This window comes from Scatophagus argus, chromosome 10, assembly GCF_020382885.2.
Source record: "Scatophagus argus isolate fScaArg1 chromosome 10, fScaArg1.pri, whole genome shotgun sequence".
NCBI classification, from domain to species: Eukaryota; Metazoa; Chordata; class Actinopteri; family Scatophagidae; genus Scatophagus; species Scatophagus argus.
This window is the reverse complement of record NC_058502.1, coordinates 461,046-481,081: the sequence shown is the minus strand read 5'-3', so window position 1 is coordinate 481,081 and position 20,036 is coordinate 461,046. Positions and strand designations below refer to the sequence as shown.

The following is a 20,036-nucleotide window of genomic DNA, read 5'->3' as shown; positions in this document are numbered from 1 at the left end:
TGTGAAACGCTTGACCGGAAGTCTCTGTCTGCATGTTCCCGGTGGTTTCGGGCTGTTGTTGTCCGTCGGTGCCCCGTTACTCTGGGCTCATGTTGGCGTTTAACGGCGGACCGTCCGGAGCTGCGGCGCACGTTCATGGAGGAAACGTGAAGTTTTAGCGGAGAGGACCGGATGCGGAGGTGAACTTTTCCCGCGGTGAGAAACCTGCCGTTAGCCAACTTAACCCACCTCACTGTCAGTTAGTTACCGTTACCGGACAGGCTAAAGTTTCCGTTCGTGGCGGAGCGGCTGCGTGCTGGTCTGAAACGCACTCAAACGCACTTTTTTTGCGGGACGTTCTGTTTTTTGTTTTTATTATTATTATTTTTTTTTAGAGTTGCGGTCAGTTGGCCGCGAGCCTTTTGTTCGTGCCGCTCGCGGGTCCGTTCCCATGGTGAAGCTTCATCGGCTCGCGAGACTCAGCGGAGACGTCATCAGTCGCTAACGGCGTACTTTTACTGTGGTGTTACTGTGCAGCTCAGGTAGCTACTGCACTTTGAAGTATTTGCTACTTTATGTAGCTCTACTTCAGTCTTAGTGGAAGAAGTGTTTAGGTGTTTTACTGAAACAAAAGCAGTACTACCACGGCGTAGAAGTACTGCATCACAAGTAAAAGGCCCGTACTCGCATTTTACTTGAGTAAAAGTCCGGACGTATCGGCATACTTGTCAACAGTAACAGTACTCATGGTGTCTGTTTTACTTCATCGCAGTACTGTAATGTGTTAGTTGTGTGTGACTGCTCTCAGTACGCTGTGTTAGTTAATCGATCATTCGGTCTAAAACACGTCAGAAGACAATGGAAAGTGGAGATCAGGGCTCCCCAGACTGCAGACTGTCTCCAGATGTCTCGTTCTGTCTCAGGAATCAGTTTGTTGTTGCACGGTGGTGCAGTGGTTAGCACTGTCGCCTCATAGCAAGAGGGTTCCAGGTTCGAATCCCGGTCTGGGCCCTTCTGTGTGGAGTTTGCATGTTCTCCCTGTGCCTGCGTTGGTTTTCTCCGGGTTCTCCGGCTTCCTCCCACAATACCAAAAACATGCACATTAGGTTAATTGGCTACTCTAAATTGCCCCCTAGGTGTGAGTGTGAGAGTGTGTGGTTGTCTGTCTTTGTGTGTTGGCCCTGCGATTGACTGGTGACCAGTCCAGGGTGAACCCCGCCTCTCGCCCGTAGTCAGCTGGGATAGGCTCCAGCCTCGCCGCGACCCTGACGGATAAGCGGTGTAGAAAATGGATGGATGGATGGATTTCCCCTGGGATCAATAACGTGTGTATTTGTCGATCCAGGAAGACTTGGCCTGGTAACAGTGTGGGAGGGTGACACCTGTTCCTGCTTGGCTCGTGATGATGACGATGATGACGGTGATGATGGTGATGGTTAAACAGCAGGCAGGCAGATTAGTGATTATGTAAGGCTGATCTGTGATCAGCTGTTTGACTGTCACTCTGTGTGTTTAATCCCTCTTCATCAGTTTGTTTCTCCGCTGGTTCACATATTTCCACCATCTCAGGAAGTTAACCCTGATTGGTCAAGAAGAAGCACGGAGGAGGATCGGTGCCCGAAGGCTGTGGTTGAGATGGAAAGTTTTACCTGATGTCCTGTGATTCCTCCCTTCAGGTGAGCTGCTGCCGTAAGCGTGATGTGTTGGGATGGAGGAGGCGGAGCAAAGCCACTACGTCTCCCAGCTGAAGGCCGAGTTCGACAGCTGCGACACGACGGCCACCGGCTTCCTGGACCGAGAGGAGCTGACGGCGCTCTGCAGGAAGCTGCAGCTGGACGCCCACCTGCCGCTGCTGCTGGACACGCTGCTGGGAGGACGCACTTACGCCAGGGTAAAAGTACTCAGATCGTGTACGTCTGTGAAAGTAGCAGAGCCAGGTATGTGTGTAACTGAGCAGTCTTTAACCTCAGGTGAACTTTGAGGAGTTTAAAGAGGGCTTCGTGGCCGTCCTGTCTCGCTCTCTGGACTTCAGCACATCAGAGGACGACAGCAGCTACCTGGAGCCAGGTGAGACGCGTCTTCCGTCTGTGACATCAGCAAGCCACACCCACACACGCTGTACGCATCCTCCTGCTGCCACGTGTGCCCACCGAAAATAGTCCCAGACAAACTGTTTCCTCCTGTCTGTTTGATAAACAGAGCAGCTGTTGATTTCAGCAGGAACCAATGAGCCACAGACAGGAAGTCAGACGGGACTGAGACACTGACGGGTTTGTTGACAAGAGTGACAAGAGTCAAAACATAGAAGAAGACCTTTTATCCTATTCACAGTGAAGCTGTACATAATGAGTACTGCACCAGTACTGTATGAAATTATTATGATTACTGTATGAGTATATTATGAGTACGCTGGCTGGGCTGTGACGCAGTACGTCTGAGTGGTGGATGCTGGTGGGTGTGGTGGCAGAGCAGCTTTCATGGTGGAGGGTGAGTGCTCATTACCCTGTCGCACTGAAGCTATTTCTGTGAGTGTGTGTGTGTGTGTGTGTGTGCTATTTGCTCCACCTTCTCAGCAGCAGTAGAAGGTCACAGTTCAGGTTCAGCTCAGTGTGATCACATGATGCTGGAGGACGAGCAGCCGTTGCCATCAAGGTGTCAGTCATGTTGATTTGAGAGTCTTTGAGAGTTTTAAAGTGTCCTGCTGGTGCGTTCAGGGACATGCTGTTGTGTCAGACTCCTGTGCATTAGAGACTGAAGTGTCTCAGTGAGCAGAAGAGCAGAAAAGCTGGCACTGAAAGGTGCAGACCTTCATCCAAAGTGAGCAAGTGACAGAGCTCCACCAACTGATTCATTGTTCCAGCACGCTCAGTTCACCGAGGTTCCCTGAGTGTGTCGGGGTGTGAGTGCTGCGTTCAGGGCTCCGTCAGCTGCAGAGGATTCCTGTGTGACGCATTCAGGCTGCAGCCTTTAATTTGCTTCTTGGTTGTGACTCTGCAGCTTCACTGACCGACGTCCAACCTCCCGCGTGTCGCCTTGATGTCTCTGCAGTTGTTCCAGAGGAGGTGAAGCCAAAGTTTGTGAAGGGAGCGAAGCGATACGGCCGTCGCTCACGTCCCGACAGCAAACCCGACGCCGCGTTGACCTGCGACTCGGAGGACTCGCCGCCGTCCAGAGCAGAAGCCACAGACTCGTCACCGGTCGGCGTCCGCAGGGCCAAACTGAGACGGTCAACGTCTCTGGAGAGTGTTGAGGTGAGACGGTCCTCCTCACATCTTCTTTTCATCCCCGTCCGTCCCGTGAAAGACGAGAAACGTCTGACGTTCAGGTGCTGGCTGTGTCTCCTTGCTCTCTCTTTTCTCTCCTGCAGTTGTTGAAAGAAAAAGTTTGTTTTAATTGGATTGATTTTGACTTTGTGGTGACTTTGATTAGCTGGTGACGCTCCAGTGACTTCCTGTTTACATGGCAGCTGCTCTTGAGAGCTACATCTGTTTCCTAGCAACAGATTTACACATCACTAGCTGAGACATTTGAGGAAGGACGCTGTCCTCAGACTGAGGGATTCATGAAGTCCTGTTAAGTCGTCTAAAACCTTGCGTCACTTCTGAACTTTGAGCTCCTCATCACTCCTGCTGGAGAGAAAGGAGTCAGAGCGTTTTGACCTCTGCTAATGGATAATGATAACACACACACTCACACACACACACACACACGTCTCTCTGTGTGAGTGAAGCTCATTGTGTGTTTCTGTGCTGATGGGTTCGTCTCAGATATCCAGACGTCTGTGAATACCTGAGGGGGGAGAGAGGGAGGGGCCGGCTGGGGGAGGTTTGGTGGTTTCGGGGGCGTTGGAGGTTTTTCAGGAAGTGGGATTGTGAGGAATGTGGCTGCTGGCAGACGCTGAGGGCTGGTCTGGCTGCAGATCAGAGATGCATCACTCTGTTTCTCTGGGACGGTTTGGTTTTGTGTGAAAGAAGCTTCTGAGCTGCTGGCTGCCGCAGCTGCGTTTAAGCTCTTTTCCCTGCCGCTGGTTCCGACTCTTTCTCTTTAAAATATGCAAGAGTTTTTATGTTACTTGGCTGTCTGTGGGTGTGTCTGTCTGTCTGTCTGCCTGTCTGTCTGTGCTGCGTGGGAGTGTCTCTCACCCAGCCGTCACTGTGGTTTCAATCTGCTCCAGGAGTTTCTTCACATTCACTCACTTACATAACGGGCTTAAAGACGTGCAGATCCTGTCGGTCTGTCTGTCTGTCTGTCTGTCTGTCGGGCTGTCGGCTGTCGGGACAGGATGAAGGGACAGACCACGGCCTCACGTCAGTGCTGTGAGGAGAAATGAAGCTGTACAAACTGATGGGATGAGCAGAGGTTTGTAAACATGTTGTGCTGTAGAGCTGTGATGTCACAGACCGGTTCATGGAAGTTGAAGAGTGGTGAGTCTTACTCGTGAGACGTTCAGGGTAAGAGCCAGAAAATGGGGACATTGAACAGCACAGGTCATGTTCTGTGTGTTTCCTGTGAGCTTTATGACAACACACACACACACTCAAAATCCACTCCGACTGTAAAGTCCTGCTGTTTCATTAAAGCAGGAGTCACAGTCAGCTGATCTGAGGTCAGATAGAACAGGATAACATGCACAGGGCCCACTGTACTGCAACAAGTACTCTAAGTACTTCAAATGCATTTTCCTTTTACTGTAGTAACATTTTACTTGTCACAGTGGTGTTAGTACTTTTACTGTTGATCAGTACTGCTGATGAGCAGTGTGTTTGCTGTGACAGGCTGTCTGTTCAGGACATGAAGTTTTTCTTTTACATTCATGTCTCTAAGACAAACAGGCTTCACTTTCCCACATGGCCCAACACACGGGAGGTTTACATGCTAAGCTCTTTAGCGTGACAACTGGGGCCAATACACTGAACACACACACACACACAATATGTTCAGTCAAGCAGAAGCAATGACCGCTCAAAAATTCCTTCTGATCACTGTTTGGTTTGCTGGCATCACTGCACACACACACACACACACACACACACAGGCTGACCTCTGTGTTTTCTCTGCAGAGCCTGAAGTCTGATGAGGAGGCAGGAAGTCAGAAGGAGAACACCGAGTCAGACTTTCAGTCTAAAGGTACTGTTGAAAGCAGAGTTTCACACAGTTAAACAGAACTCGGGTTCATTTAGAAAAGAAGGCATCTTGTGAGAGTCAGATTTAAAGAGGCAGCAGTGGAGATTTATTACCCATAATGCAACTGGAGAGTGTCTTTAGTGGGATGACGGTGGTCCCCAGGACATAAGAACCCCGACTCAGTTGATAATTTCGTTGTTACTTCCTGTGTTAAAACGCTTGTCAGTCCACGTTTTCCAGCCTGGGATCAATAAAGTATATCCATCCATCCATCCATCCGTCCATCCGTCTATTTCTCTCAGTGACTGTGTCACGACGAGCTCTGTGGTGGCTTATGTCTGATTGGGTGTTTTCATGGGTGTGTCCTGCAGGTCCTCAGCAGGAGGAGGTGGAGCTGGGAGTTATTACAGGAGGTGGAGACGTGCTGACACCAGAGGTGAGCCCCCTCCACCTGCCGCCGAACAGACCGCCGCATGATGATGTTTCACACAGTTTTATTCTGATCAGTAACGGCCGTCAACACTCAAACAGGAGCTGCACCTGCTGCTCGGCAGGGCGGAGGCTGACGTCCACAAGGTTCTGTGTGGCTCCGCCCCTGTCTCCTGCTCCACCCCCCTACGACTAGCTGACCTGCAGAGGACGGCGCACAGGGTCAGACGCTCACTGCTGCACACACATAATGTACGTAATGTGAATTCTTGTTGATATCAACATGGCCAAAACTTTCAAAACCAAATATGGTCTTTAAATTCTCTTCCCTCCAACAGTAAAACTCAGTCAAACTTCTACCTGCCTGATGCCAGTTTCTTTCTCTTCGTATTTAAAACTGAACTGTAGTTCAACAGTAGTAGTTAGTAGTTAGTTTTCCACTACAGAGAGTTCCAAAGTTTATGAGGAGTACCTGAATGCAGCACAGCCTTTCCCCCAACAAGCTGTACCTCCAATCAGGAGGCTCTGCTGCAGCTGACAGTCGTCAGTCTAATCAGGTGGGAGGAAGAGGAGCAGCACAGGTAGCAGGTGATTCAGACAGACAGAAGTCATCATGTACTGCACGTCAGGCCTGATCTCGGGCTGTGGTTTGTTAACGTGGGTGAAGACGGACAGGAAGGCTGCTTACGCCAGGACCTCCTGCTACACACAGGTAAACGCTGTGATCTGAAAGCAGCCTGTGAGGGACAGACGGGTGAGCAGGAAGCCGCTGACTGGGGAAAAGGTCTGGTGTAGACGTACACCGACAGGGTGACTGTCCAGGCGTGTGAGTGGGACAGGTGGGAACCTCACCTGGGGAGGAGGGACAGAGAAGCAGGAAATGATGCTGTCCTGTCAGATTAATGCAGAAACCAGCAGAAACTAAGAAGTCTCAGCACCCGAGCTCTGATTGGCCTCCAGCGTCCCTCCTGTGTGACGTCACATCTAAAACGTGTCCAATCATGTGACCTGAGCGGCGTTTCGTTTGCAGGAACGAATATCATTTCCGTACACAAACATGAACAAATGATTTTTTTTCCATCCGGTCCTGAGCTGGTGTTTCTGGGGTGTTTGTCCCAGGCCCACGTGGCTCTGAGTGAAAGGAGGCTGATCCAGATTAACGTTCGCCCGTCACGCTGCAACAACAGCCGTTTATGTGGACCCTGAGAATTCTGTTCATTGCTGCTGTGTTTGAGCGTCCAACTTCTTCGTCTTTACCTCTGGTCCAATGCAGTCTCAGGCAGCGTCAGAGGGGCGCTCGGCTCGCTCCACCTCGCCCTCCCTGCTGACGGCCACGGTGGGTCAGAGGGTCCTCAGCCGGCTGGACGACGGCTCAGGATGCAGCAGCCCCGAGCGGGTCATCGCTCTGTGGACCGAGGAGGGCATCAGGAACAGCCGGGACATCCTGCAGGTCAGTGCAGACCAGGACCGGGTGTGGGCTAAGACTGTAACTCCGGTCAGCGTACACGAGCCATCATATTCACACATTTGAGGACGTTCTTTATGAATAAGTTTGACCTGAGACGGGAACGCGACGAGCTGATGTTAAAACAGTTTCAAAGTGTTAAATGTTGTTGAGAGCTTTTCAAAGGTAAAAACTTTACTTGCATCTGGACATCCATCTGGGTGGGGCCAGGTGGATGTCCAGATGAACCGCGTTTGTTTAGACTCGGTTTACACTCAGTGGAATTGAAGCAGCTGATGCGACCTCAGGCTGGAAGCAGATTTCTGTCAGGTGACCACATACAGGTGAGCCCTGCGTCACACACCCGTCCTCTCTGACTGTTTCTTCCTCCTCTTATTGACACGATGAACCTGATGAGCTGCAGCCAAACCACCTGATCAGCTCTGTGGTTTTCTGCTGCAGCTCCTCCTCGTTCCTCTTTATTTCCTTTGAACAGGTAACATGTTAACATGCTGTCAGTACACACACTGTGTACATTAGTCAGTTAACGTGTACAAGCAGGGTGTGACATGCTGATCTTTAGCCTCAAGGAACTTTTATTGTCATACCAGCTCACGTTTACATGCTTATGGTATGAAATTAGGACTCAGGTCCTGGGAGCAATAGGTAGGCTATAAAAGAAATGAAAAGTTGAATAAAAAAATAGAAATATAAGCTAAGAAAAAATAGAAGATATAGGCTAAGAATAGAATATATAGGCTAAGACAAATACAATATTAAAAAACTAAACATTCTGAGAAAAAGAAATAAATGAATAAGAAGCCAGTTTAGCCTGTTAGTTTGCTAAACGTTAGCATGCTACCAGTTGTCAACATTAGAGAAACATTTAGATAGTTAACATCATTTACTCTAACTTGGTTATCATCGGGTGTTAAAGGGGACTTCAGCCCAGTAAAACATGTTGGTTTTGTACACTCGAGCTGTTTTTACCAGCTTTCTTTGTGTTGCTGCCTCTGAGCAGACTGCTGTGTTCACGGCTGAATGAGCAGCAGGATCAAGTCGCAGACGGTTAGATCTGGACCAGGTCAGACAGAGATCAGAGACGAAAACCACCGTTTTGTGGTTTCTCCTGCAGACTCTGGACTTCTCTCTGGAGGAGCGACTCAGTCTGGCAGACCTGACTCTGGCTCTGGACAACGAGCTGCTGGTCGGCGGGAACGGAATCCACCAGGCGGCGCTCATCTCCTACAAGAACGAGATCCAACACCTGCAGTAGGTTTTCCTCACTTCTGTCAGCTCTCAGATTCACACCTGCACACAGAGGTGGAAAATGAAGTGAAAAGTTCAGAGTCCAGCATCCGGTCAAACTTGTTCTGGAAACGCGCTGAAGCATGTCAGAGTGAAACCAGAACACACTTTACTTTGCCTGATGTTTGAGGTCTCCAGTGAGGCCACACTCTGGTCTGTTGACCTGAACTCACTGACCATCAGCCCGTTAGCAGCTGCTGGGTCAGAGGTCGAGTCCGCCTCAGATCAACTTGACACGACCATTCATACGACCACAGCCGAGGTGCTGCTGAGCCGAGCCGTCACGCTGGTGTCCATTTGGAACAGTGATAGATTAGTTTCAGGTTCAGTTTGCTGTCACTGTGTGGTCAAATGTATGTGGACAGTTGACCATTTCACCCATATGTAGTAGCTGAGCTGAGCCTGTCCTCATACTTTTGGCCACATTGTGTACAGTGTTTCTAGCCAGAAGAGCTCCCCCTGCTGGAGGGGAGCTGTGTGTGCAGTAAAGTGACTGAAGTGGACATGAGAACAAAGAGTCCAGCGTGATGACCAATCAGCCGCCATCGCTGACAGGTCTGACACGCGGATAGGCGGTCCAGCAGTGATGACTGTGTGTGTGTGTGTGTGTGTGATCAGGCTGGTGGCGGAGCAGGCCTGCAGACAGCGGGACAAGGCGAAGGCAGACCTGGATCTGGCTGATCAGAGGAACCTGCAACTGGTCAGAGAGGTGGACGACCGTCACGCCAACATGGAGACGCTCAACCAGAGCAGGATCAGGTCAGGCTTACCGGTGATGAAAGATGAATCTGTTGGCTTCTGTAGAGAAATGACTGAGATGTTAGTGTCTTTATTTCATTGTTAATAAATATAATTGTTAAGAAGTGTTAGTGTCCTGTTGGCATCATGTTTATTGATAACTGCAGCTTGTCCATAAGACCAAAGTGGGAGCTTCACAGCCGTCCGTCCTGCTGGGAGTAAAACCAGATACTCATCGTGGAGTTGTTACAGCGACATGAAGAGTAAGTCTGTCTGTGGTGTTGACAAGCTGCTCTGTGATTGACAGGGACCTGGAGCAGGAGTTCCGTGATAGGCTGACGGCTCTGCGCAGTCAGTTGGAGCAGGAAAGCGAGACTCATCTGCAGCAGGCGGAGAGAGAGCGCAGCACGCTGCAGGGCGAGCTGCGGCAACTGCGAGCGCAGGAGACGCAGCTGCAGGAGGAGCTTAGCAGTGCCACGCAGGTGTGTACGCCTCACTCACCTGCGCAGCCCTGCAACACCTGCCTCAGTAGTCTGCGAATAACCTCTGGGATGAGCAGCATCGTCACAGACTGCTTCTCTGAGCTGAGTGTGTGTGTGTGTGTGTGTGTGTGTGTGTGCGCGTGTGTGTGTTCAGGAAAACACTCGTCTGGAGGAGGAGCTGAGCGTTTTGAAGCAGAAGCTGACTGAAGCTGAAAGCTCAGTGAACAGACTGCACAGAGACCTGGACCAGCTGCTGCAGGACAAGGTCACACGCACACACACACACACACACACACACACTCACACTCACACACACACACACACACACTCGGTGGTGTTAGGTGTCTCGTCTCCTTGTAGCTGATGAATTAAAGATGAAAGTTTCCTGTGTGACTTCGTTTCGTTTCTCATCTCGTCTTCTTTGCTCCTGCTGATGAAGATGATGTTTGATCAGTTGATCAATGACGATATTGACGAGCTTGCGTGTGTGTGTGTGTGTGTGTGACTGACAGTTTGGCGGTTTGGACCCGGCAGCTGCTGGTCTGAGTCATGAGGAGAGGTTCTCCGAGATGGTGGGAGAGTGCGAGCTGCAGTGCCGGGTAAGAGACGGACGCCGTGTGTGTGTGTGTGTGTGTGTGTGTGTTCACACATTCACTTTGACTGCTGCCTCATCAAAGAGCTGAACTGTGATTAAATGTCTTCATGTTGTTGTCGATCCGTCTGTCCAGATGTTTTCCAACTTAGAGTGAAACTTTCTTTTCGTAAAGTGAAGCAACACTAACGCGAGAGCACAACCTGTCTGTTGTCTGTTTTTGTTTGTGCACCTGAACGTCTCGTGTTGGCTCAGCAGAAAATTAAGGTGAGATGAGCTGGGGACACCTGAGGATCGGTTTAACACTGTTGGAGTGTGAGCTGATCTGTCACTTTCTGGTAGTTGTTCATTTGTGTACCGACTCCAGACCACATGGGAATCTGGAGGACATACTGTGTACTGTTGTAGTACACAGAGTGTATACTGCTGTACTAGTACATACTGTGGTGTGGACTGTAGGACGCTGCAGTGTGCTGCAGTCATAGAAGTGATGTAAAGTTTCCTGCACTAGTTGCCATGGAGATGTAGATGTTGGTGCGTTTTGTTTGTTTATGTGTTGGTTTGCGTGTCCACATGCAGCTTGATGTGTGTGTGTTGTGTTCAGGAGCTGCGGGACAGAAATGATGAGCTGAGCTCAGAGTTGGAGCTGCTGAAGGGTCAGAGGTGCGACAGGAAGTCCAGACGGTCAACAGGACCTGCCGCCACTCTGAGCTGGACCGAACAACACTCAGTCAGCGGCGAATCAGACTCCGGTAACACATGACATCACACACATGTTGGACATCACACACGTGTTGGACAGTACACCTGCTGCAGCTGAATCTGCAGTAATGCAACAAAACCCTTCAGAGTACTGCAATGACTGAAACTCTGGCTCGTGTTTTTACGAAAGAGATTTTAATTCCACCTCAACAAGTTTGTTGTGTGTCCACCGTTTGTTTCTCCTTGATGAGGACTGGAGCTGGTCGGGGTCTTAAACTGGTACGCAGCACCACTTTGTTCTGAGTGTAACGTGTGAGTGCAGTGACCTGTTCCTGACACCAGGTGGAGCCACTTCACCTGCTTTTCATCAGCACAGTGCAGGAGCTGTAGAGTTTGTCCTCCAGGCAGGATTAGGATCCGGCAGAGACGTGTTGGTTGTTCCAGTGCCAACACTTTGGAGAGATTACACATGTCCTCTGGATTGGCCGGGTGGAGAGGGAGGTGTGGACCCCCACCCGACCCGCCCTGCAATCAGCAGCTGGAAAAAGATTTAGAAAATAAGGTGAAAACAGCAAATGAGTCACTGCTGAAACTCTGCAGTGATGTGAACAGGAGATCAGGACCTGCTGAGCAGGTTGGATCTGTTCTGCTGGACACGCCCACTACCACACACACACACACACACACACACACACACACGCACACGTACGTGCCTCCTGCAGGGTGTTTCTGTCTGTTTACAGTCTCATCATGTCTCACAGTGAGTCTCATTTGTCAGGTTTCTGTCAGAAAATCTCTTTTTTGATCTGGCTTCCTCAGTTTCCTCAACGCTTTTGCTTCATGTTGTTATTTCAGCAATGCTGCGTTCACGTTCGCACTGCGCCTGTGGGTTAAAGTGTGTTTACGGTGTGTTTGTGTGTTTTGCTCAGACGAGTCGGACGTGAAGCCCAGCTCATCTCCTCTGGACAGGAAGAAACTGCAGGCAGCAGATAAAACTGGTGAGAAACACACACACTCACACGCTGGTCGTAGTGAGAAGCTGTCGTGTGGAGGCCATGCAGAGCTTTCAAAATAAAAGCCTCTCAGACGGAGTTCTCTGTTGGTCTCTGAGTCCAGACTGACCAGCTCCAGGACAGATGCTGATCACCTCTGTGCTCTGTTGGAGACCACACGCTGATGCTTCACCTCACTGCTGGTTTCATTATTTAATGATGTGGATGTGAAAAACAGTGTGATAACTCAGTGTTTTGGTTTTAGAAGAATCAAACAACAAAAGACAATTTAAAGTCGTGTTACAGAAACACTGGAAGCTCCATGTTTATAATGTCTGTGAAGCTGCGTCCAGCAGTCTGACACCATGAGCTGACTTACAGCAACGTGTCTGTATGTTACGTTTGAAAATCTAATGGGAAAAATAAGGCTGAAGCAAATGCGTCATGTAAAAGTGTCTGACCAGCACCTCCCCCTGCCTCAGCGCTGTCCACGCTGGACGGCGTCTCCGGTCCTGCTGTCAGCATTCAGACTGAACTGGCTCTGGAGCAGCTGAAGCAGAAACACAGCCAGGAGCTGCAGCAGCTGCACATCCAGCTCGAGACGCAGGTAACGCACAGACCACGCATTAAAGCTTTCATTTGACACCGATCTAATTGAGTAAACTCCTCCTCCTCCTTCTCCAGGTGAACTACTACGAGCGCAGCCTGGAGCTGATGAGACACAGCATGGAGGTGGAGCGTAAAGACATCTCTCAGGCCTTCAAGGTACAGACGGATCAGGCGGGATGTCGATCTGAATCGTGTCGATGCTTTTGTGCTGTCAGTCACATCTTTCCTGTGTTTGTCTGCCAGCTGGAGATCAGCGAGCTGGAGGAGCAAAAAGCTCAGGCGGAGCAGCAGGTGAAGCAGCTGAAGGAGACGCTGGACAAACTGCAGGCTCAGATCCAACATGGAGGAGGGTGGAGCAACGAGCAGGAGCGCAGGTGAGGAAGGCAACAGACCAAACACATCAGGGTTTGCTGATATGATGATAACGTGTACCTCACTTCTCAAAACCCTGTTTTTGTCTCCCTGAGTTTCGCCTCTCAGGCAGCCCTTCCTGTCAGAGGTGACAGGAAGGGCTGCAGACACTTCAATAACAGCGCCATGCTGTACGTCGACTGGGGCTTCTGTGTTTCTGGTATGTGGTTCGTCCTGGACCGTGTTAATGTGTTTGTGTTTTCCCAGGATGCAACGGGAGCGGGCGGAGCTCGAGCAGAACTTTGCCAGAGAAATCGGTAACCTGGTCCAGAGGCTGAGTGCTGAGAAGGATCAGCTGGAGGTCGAGCTGAAGCTGAGGATGGACCAGGAAGTGATGCTGGTCAGGTGGGTGGTGACCTCACAGCTCCCTTTTTCCCAGAATTCTTTAGCCTCGTCTCAGTCGTACAGCGTGTGCACGAGTGTGTCAGCCCACTGTTTGTTGTTTCCTCAGTGTTTTAGTTCCTCCCTAAGTTAAGGCCACAGATCTCAGGTATGTTGTGTCTTAACCCAAGAGGCATCGCTGATGTTCTCACAAGGCCGTGTAAGTGGCTTCTGTGCATTTCAGATCAGTCACGTCACAGAAACATGAAAAATAAACATCCAGTAAAACATCCAGGTGGATGATTCTGGTGTTTCGTCAGTTTTCGTCATGTGACGGGAAGTCACATGAAGACACCGGTTGTTTATATTTACTCACACTGTGTAAGTTAGCTGCATCCTGCTGTGAACGCTGTGAGCAGGGAGGAAGCAGAGCAGCAGCTTTCCCAGATGAAGCTACAGCACGCCGAGGCTCAGCGCCGCCTCCTCCACCAACTCCACCGGGAGCGCCAGCGGCTGCAGGAGCAGAGAGGCTTCTGGGAGAACCGACTTGCCCAGTCAGAGCAGGAGGAGAGAGCCAGGGAGGAACAAGTGAGGATCTGCAGTCAGTTCTCCTCAGAGAAGAGTAGGGTGGAGGAGCAGCACAAGCAGGAGGTCTGTCAGCTGAAGGAGCAGATCTCCAGCTTACAGGAGGTCATCCAGAACTCCCATCTCCAAATCAACCAATCGGAGGCCAGGTTAGAGGAGTTCAGAGAGCGCTGTGGTCAGTTAGAGGATGATCTTAAAGCTTCTCAGGGGCGCTGCTCTGAGCTAGAGGCCAGGCTGGAGGAGGCCTGCACTCAGCTGAAGGAGAGCATCACCTTCCTGGAGTCTCATGAGGTTTTGAATAAACACCTCGCCTCAGAGAAGAGCTCTGTGGAGGAGAAGCTGCAGCTGGTGAAGACCGAGGAGGAACAACTCCTGCTTCAGGTGACCCAGCTGAAAGAGGAGCTGGGACATCTCCAGGCTGCCTCCAACAGCGTCCTGCAGGACAGGGAGGTGGTTGCCGATAACTGCAGCCGCCTCTCCGATGCCTTCGTCCAGCAGCAAGCCCAGCTTCGAGCCAGAGAGCAGACTGTCGGTGCCCTGAGGTCAGAACTGGAGAGTCTGCAGGACGTTGTGAGGAACAAAGCTGAGTGTCTCTCCAAACAGACTGCTGAGTTGGACTTGTTGAAGACGGACCGAGACAGGCTAATCCAGGACCTGAAGGACCAGGCCATGGCTGTGGACACCCTGCAGCTGGAACTGGACGCCGTCTCTGAGGAGTTGGACCGGAGGAAGAGCGCTGAGGGGGCTCTGCAGGAGGCTCTGAAGCAAGAGCAGACCATGACCTCGCAGCTCCAGGCCAGTCTGACGGAGGAGAAGGAGGAGGTCTGTCGTCTGAGCCGGGAGAATGGAAGCTACACCCGGCTGGCTGACCAGCTCTCCACCCAGATCGTAGAGATGGAAGAAGAGATCTCCACACTCAGAGAACATCTGAAGGAAATCAGCTCCCAGCTCAACGAGACTGCAGACCTGGTCCTGGGCCTCAGGAGGCAACTTAACACCAAAACCAGCGAGGTGGACCGGCTCCGGGCCGAGGTGGCGGACGGCGCTGATGTCTTGCGTCAAGCCAAGGCCTCATCTGATAAGCATCACGGTGAAGTTCAACAGCTTACCAGCTGGCTGGAAGCGAAGGACAGCGAGCTGGCCCTGGCCAGACAGCAGGTCCTCCACCTGCAGCAGGACCTGCAGGACTCCCAGAAGCAGCTGAGGATGGCAGAGGAGCAGTTTGAACAGGAGAAGAGGAGGATGACGCAGCAGCTGATGGAGCTGGAGAAGCTGGTCCTGGCCCTGGAGGAGGTGATGGACCCAGCCAGTCCACACAGGTTTGTGGAGCATGAGACGGACTCAGAGAACCAGAACCTGGTCCGAATGACTAATCTCCATCTGCCGTCCTGCTTTACACTATTTGAATGACTAATTACATCCATCATCTGACTGAGACATTCACTCTTTGCACAGGTAGAAACTGAATGAAATACCCACAATGCACTGCTGCAGACTGAATCTTCAATCTGATTGGCTGAAATGCTTTAACTCTTCACCTCATCTCTAACCGAATGACAAACGCATGACAGACTGATTGCGGTGAATAACTCCACGTTTCTGTGTCATGCTGTCCGTCATCACAGCCGTCTCGAGTGTTTGCTTCTGTGTTCATGTTGTGATGATGAAGATTAATTTTCTGTCAGAATCTTCACACTGAAGGTCTCAGTTTGCTTTAATAACATGTGACACAGAAAGAATTGTTTTGAATTTCCAGATGAAGATTCACTTCTGTTCTTATAAAATTTGTGCTTGAAACCTTAAAGAGTTGAAATGTTCCTAAAAGAAATTGTGCAGCAGCCCAGTGATCACAGTTTGTTTCAGAAGCAGAATGTTGGTCAGTGATGAACCATAGTGATTAAAGCTGAGGAGCTGAAACACAAAGCTGACACAGTTAGACGATCCAGTGGACACTTTGCTTGAAGCAGACTGAGGCCTGATCTTCACATTCCCTAATTAAACACTTGAGTTATCAGCTTCCTAATGAATCGTTTGAGTCGGCACAGCAGCTTCTTCACATCATTTCATCGTAACGTCAGCCGGCGATCTGAAGCCGCGCTCGGAGGCGCAGCCTGTTTGTCACTCGTGTCGCTTTGTTGGCTGCAGGACTCAGCTGGAGGAGGTTCGATCGGAGAATGGAGCTTTGCAGGAGCGACTGAGCGTCCTGCAGCAGGAGGTGCGCAGCCTGGAGGACGACGTCTCCAAGAAGAGGTGAGAGAACCACAGAAAAGCTGTGGTCCTAACACACAGGGACTTCCTCCAACAAGCTCGTAAACCCGAGTTCTGCTGCTCCTTCTGTCAGGAGGAAACTGGAGGAGATGGACAGAGAACGTGAGAGGAGCAGAGAGGAGGAGGAAAGGCTGCACAAAGAGGTGAGAAGCTGTCTGAGCTGCTGACGTGAACTCTGAGGCAGACTGCTGAACTCCTCCACTTTCTCCGTGTGTCTGCAGAACTCCAGGTATCGTGAGGAGGTCCTGGATCTTAGCAGCAGGAACCTGCAGCTCAGCAACGACAACGCCGAGATTAGCGCCCGTCTCCACGGAGACCAGGAGTCGGTCCGGATGCTGCAGGAGCGCCTGGCGATGGTCTCCAAGGAGCAGGAGGAGGAGGGAGCGTTGGTGAGCAAAGAGGCACTGCTTCTTCCTTCCCTTTCCTCTCTTTCCTCTCCTCTCCTCCGTCACATTTCACAGAAAGAATCCAGTCGTCAGTCTGAATCGTAGCTGTTGTGGCTTCAGGTGCGGCAGCTGCAGGATGCAGCGCTGCGGCAGGAGATGGAGAAGCTACAGCAGCAGGCGGCCTGGGCGCAGGAGAGGCAGCAGCTTGAGAGGGAGCTCAGCTCCTACAAGGAGAAGGTACCTCATCATTGGTGTGATGGTCCTGATGGACAGGGAACAGGGATTTTCCTCCTGGAGCTACTCGCCTGAAAAGGGGTTTGATGTGTGTGTGTGTGTGTGTGTGCCAACTCAGTCAGCTCCCTTCATCAGTGGACCGGCTCAGGTGTCATTGCAGGACACACACTCCTCAACAGTTGTCTTTAATGTATGACTGAAAAGTTTAATAAGTCGAGACTGACCTTCAGCGCTGAGCTCCGTGTGATCGCGAGTCTGTTTACAGCACACGAATGAAAGGATTTTTCTTCCTCAGCTGGGTCGTCTGTCGGAGCTGGAGGCGGAGCTCAGCACTGCGACTCTGAAGCTGCAGTGCTTAGAGGAGGACAAGACCAAACTGCTGAGAGAGGCAGATGACCGAAATGAAAAGGTCACCGCCCAGACTGTAACGAGATGAAACCACAGCACGTTCAGACACTTTCCTCACTGTGGTCTTTGTCTCCGTCAGGTGGAGAAGCTTCAGCAGTCGCTGCCCTCTCTGGAGTCGGAGGCCGAGCTGCTTCGCTCTCATCTCCACGCCATCAATCAGGAGAAACTCGGCCACGCCCAGGAAGTGACCGACCTGCAGAAGGAGCTGCAGGACGCTCAGAAAAAGGTCAGTGCTGAAACCAGATGTGGGTCTTCTGCCTGACATCAGATGAGACATGTCCGTTAAATGTGGTGGTGGTTTTGTCAGGTGGACCAGTTGGAGACCAGCGTCAGAAAGCTGATGAGGGACAAAGAGGAGCTCCATCAGGCTCTGGAGGAGCAGGAGGAGCAGACTTCCCTGACTGTGCAGGAGAGGACGCACAAACTGAGAGTCCAGAACCAGGAGCTCCAACACAAGGTACCAGACACCAGCCGCTAAACGGCTTGAATGTGATCCCAGATCACTGAGGGTTCGTCTGACTGATGAAGCTGTTGATGTTTTTCAGCTGTCAGAGCTGCAGGTCCAGAGTGTGGAGGTCCAGAAGCTGACCCAGGAGCAGCAGAGCCTGAAGGCCAAACTGAACGAGATGGAGGTGGCGCGGACGCAGGCTCGGGACCAGGTGAGGCCTACAGCCAACAGCACCATGTCATACTGAGCGCTGAAATCAGAGCTTTATAATAAAACTCCTGGTGTGCAGGCGGCTCGGGCTGACACCACCCTCAGTCTGGTTCAGGCGCAGCACGTCAGGCAGCTGCAGGAGCTGCAGGAGCAGTCGGGCGACAGCTGCAGGCAGCAGGTGGAGCTCCTGCAGGCCCACCTGGTGGAGGAGCAAAGGAGGAGTCAGCAGCTGGAGGAGATGCTGAGACTTCAGGCTCAGCAGAGCAGCTCCCAGATCAGCACGAAGCAGGTGAACACATCAAGGTCTAAGGTCACAGCAGCAGAGACTGTTAGCAACATGCTAACAGCTTAACATCTCAGCTCCACACTGGCAGACTTGGATTCACTTCACTGTGGAGTGTTAAACGTCGCTTATTTGTCGCACGTGATGACTTTTTTCACTGCATTTTTAAAAGCACAAAACTGTGACTGTTTTGGTTTGCAGCTGTTTTTAAACCACCATAAATCTTAAATAATCCACAGAGGAGACGTTCTACTCCGCAGACTGAAGAGGAGGACGTGCTGATTGATTTACAGCTCGAACATGTCGGTGTCTGAGTGTGTGTTTGTTGTGTTCAGGATCAGTACGAGAAGGCGATGTCTTCCCTGCAGCAGAGGATGGAGGAGCTGGAGACCAAACTGAAGGGAGTCCGGATGGTCCTGCAGGAGAAAGTCCAGCAGCTCAAAGAACAGGTCAGTCCTTGTCCACTTGCTGTCCATGTGCTTTTGGCCACAGTCTTGCTGTAGCGTGACATGTTGACTCTGTCTCGTATGCAGCTGGCGAAGAACACAAAGTCCAGCATGTTGTTGAAGGATCTCTACGTGGAGAACTCTGAGCTGATGAAGGCTCTGCAGGTCACTGAGCAGCGGCAGAAAAAAGCAGAGAAGAAGAACTTCTTGTTGGAGGAGAAAGTCAACGCGCTCAACAAGCTGCTGAGGGAGATCGTCCAAGTGTCGTTTGCCACGTAGCTGCTGATCGAGAACCGTTGGTGGTCCGAGACCGGTTTCACTAAAGCAGCTTCAGCACTTGTTGAGACGAGCTTAGACTGACAGCTAGCAGGAGGAAGGTGTTAGCTGCACTCGGAGAAGTCGACTAATTTAACCAGTCTGAACAAAGAGATTAGAAACAAAAATTTACGGCAGACTTCACGTGTGGACTTGCAGCCCTTCAGAGTAAAAGCAGGACGGAGTCTGACTGATCGGCCATTCAGAGCGCAGGCAGTTTATTGCAGTCAGCCTGAGCTCTGGGTTGGCTGCTACCACACTTACATCCTGCATTACAAATGAAAATTATGATGTCCTCACTTTTTTAATTATTTTGTAATTTGTGTGCACTAAATATATGTGTTTAGTCCTTTGAGTCTCTGGGGCCTCTGCAGTTTCTTGTTATCATTTATTTTAAAGTGGCAAAACAAAGTATGTTCTTATTTCCACCAAATTACTTTTAAATAATTGTGAGTTTTTTGTCAGTGGTGGGAGCTTGGATTGTGAGCAGGTCGATGTGAGGTTTGACTCACAGGTAAAGGTGTGTGTGTGGGTGGGGCCTTTTACATGAGTCATCACCTGTAATGGCTTCTCCTCAACAGGTGAATGTTTGCTGTCCTCCATGAAGCTGCTTTACACAAACTGAACTTCTAGAAAACTTAAGGAAATCCAGTCTGACCAGTACACACACACACACACCCCACCAGTGTGAAGTATTTCAGCCATGAGGATATTATCTTCCTTTGTTTTATACATCTGATTTTTAATGTGAGACTTTTATTTTGTGAAGGTCGAGTCTGTTTCTCTGCTCTCTTGATCTTGTTCAGTTTCTTGTCTGTAGTTTTTCCCTCAGAGTGAGACCTCTTCCTCCGCTCGGCTTCCGTTCAAATACAACAAACCAAATCACACCTATTTGTGGGTGGGACGGGCGGACAGACAGACAGACCTCCATGTACGATAATGTGACATGAAAACCACATTAAATTATGTTTTTATCCTCATGTTTGGTTCTCATTTGAAGTCAAACCAGCAGAACTGAACCGAGTGCAGCTGCTGAAAAGCTCCTCTGTGTTTTACCTCGTTGGCTAAAAAATTTGGTTGACTCGACTGGCGGAACCTGAAGGCAGCGTAGTAACTGAGATTGTTTAATTACGTTTACCTTGAGTTACTTTGCAGACCTTGTTTTATAAGCTTTAGATTAACGCAGTCGTTTCCTGTCTTCAGCTGATTTTTCTGATCGGGTCTGAATGTCTCATCCTCAGAATTGATCCAAACCTGAATCTGATTTTTGAAAATACAGATGGATGCTCCCCAAAGGAGCCAAAACATTTTTTTTTTTTTAA

The 20,036-nt window shown here is 50.5% G+C and overlaps 1 protein-coding gene across 2 annotated transcripts; it reads left to right on the top strand.

Moving 5' to 3' along the window:
* Window positions 1-25: 25 nt before the first annotated feature.
* On the top strand, window positions 26-19,694 carry ninl (ninein-like). Of its 2 annotated transcripts, XM_046401086.1 has the most exons (31): window positions 26-179; window positions 1,656-1,870; window positions 1,950-2,046; window positions 3,028-3,230; window positions 5,040-5,106; window positions 5,475-5,539; window positions 5,635-5,784; window positions 6,806-6,982; window positions 8,112-8,248; window positions 8,903-9,043; window positions 9,330-9,504; window positions 9,659-9,769; window positions 10,017-10,103; window positions 10,701-10,848; window positions 11,728-11,796; window positions 12,273-12,397; window positions 12,475-12,555; window positions 12,643-12,773; window positions 13,018-13,155; window positions 13,551-15,035; window positions 15,862-15,966; window positions 16,058-16,127; window positions 16,206-16,373; window positions 16,491-16,607; window positions 16,900-17,013; window positions 17,092-17,238; window positions 17,320-17,469; window positions 17,558-17,671; window positions 17,750-17,959; window positions 18,289-18,402; window positions 18,487-19,694. In XM_046401086.1, the coding sequence occupies exons 2-31, from the start codon at window positions 1,688-1,690 to the stop codon at window positions 18,676-18,678; spliced, it is 5,271 nt and encodes a 1,756-aa protein (XP_046257042.1). In that variant the 5' UTR covers window positions 26-179; window positions 1,656-1,687; the 3' UTR covers window positions 18,679-19,694. The 2 variants fall into 2 exon arrangements, with proteins under 2 accessions (XP_046257042.1, XP_046257043.1); XM_046401087.1 differs by lacking the exon at window positions 13,551-15,035 and having other exon boundaries at window positions 27-179.
* Window positions 19,695-20,036: the final 342 nt, after the last annotated feature.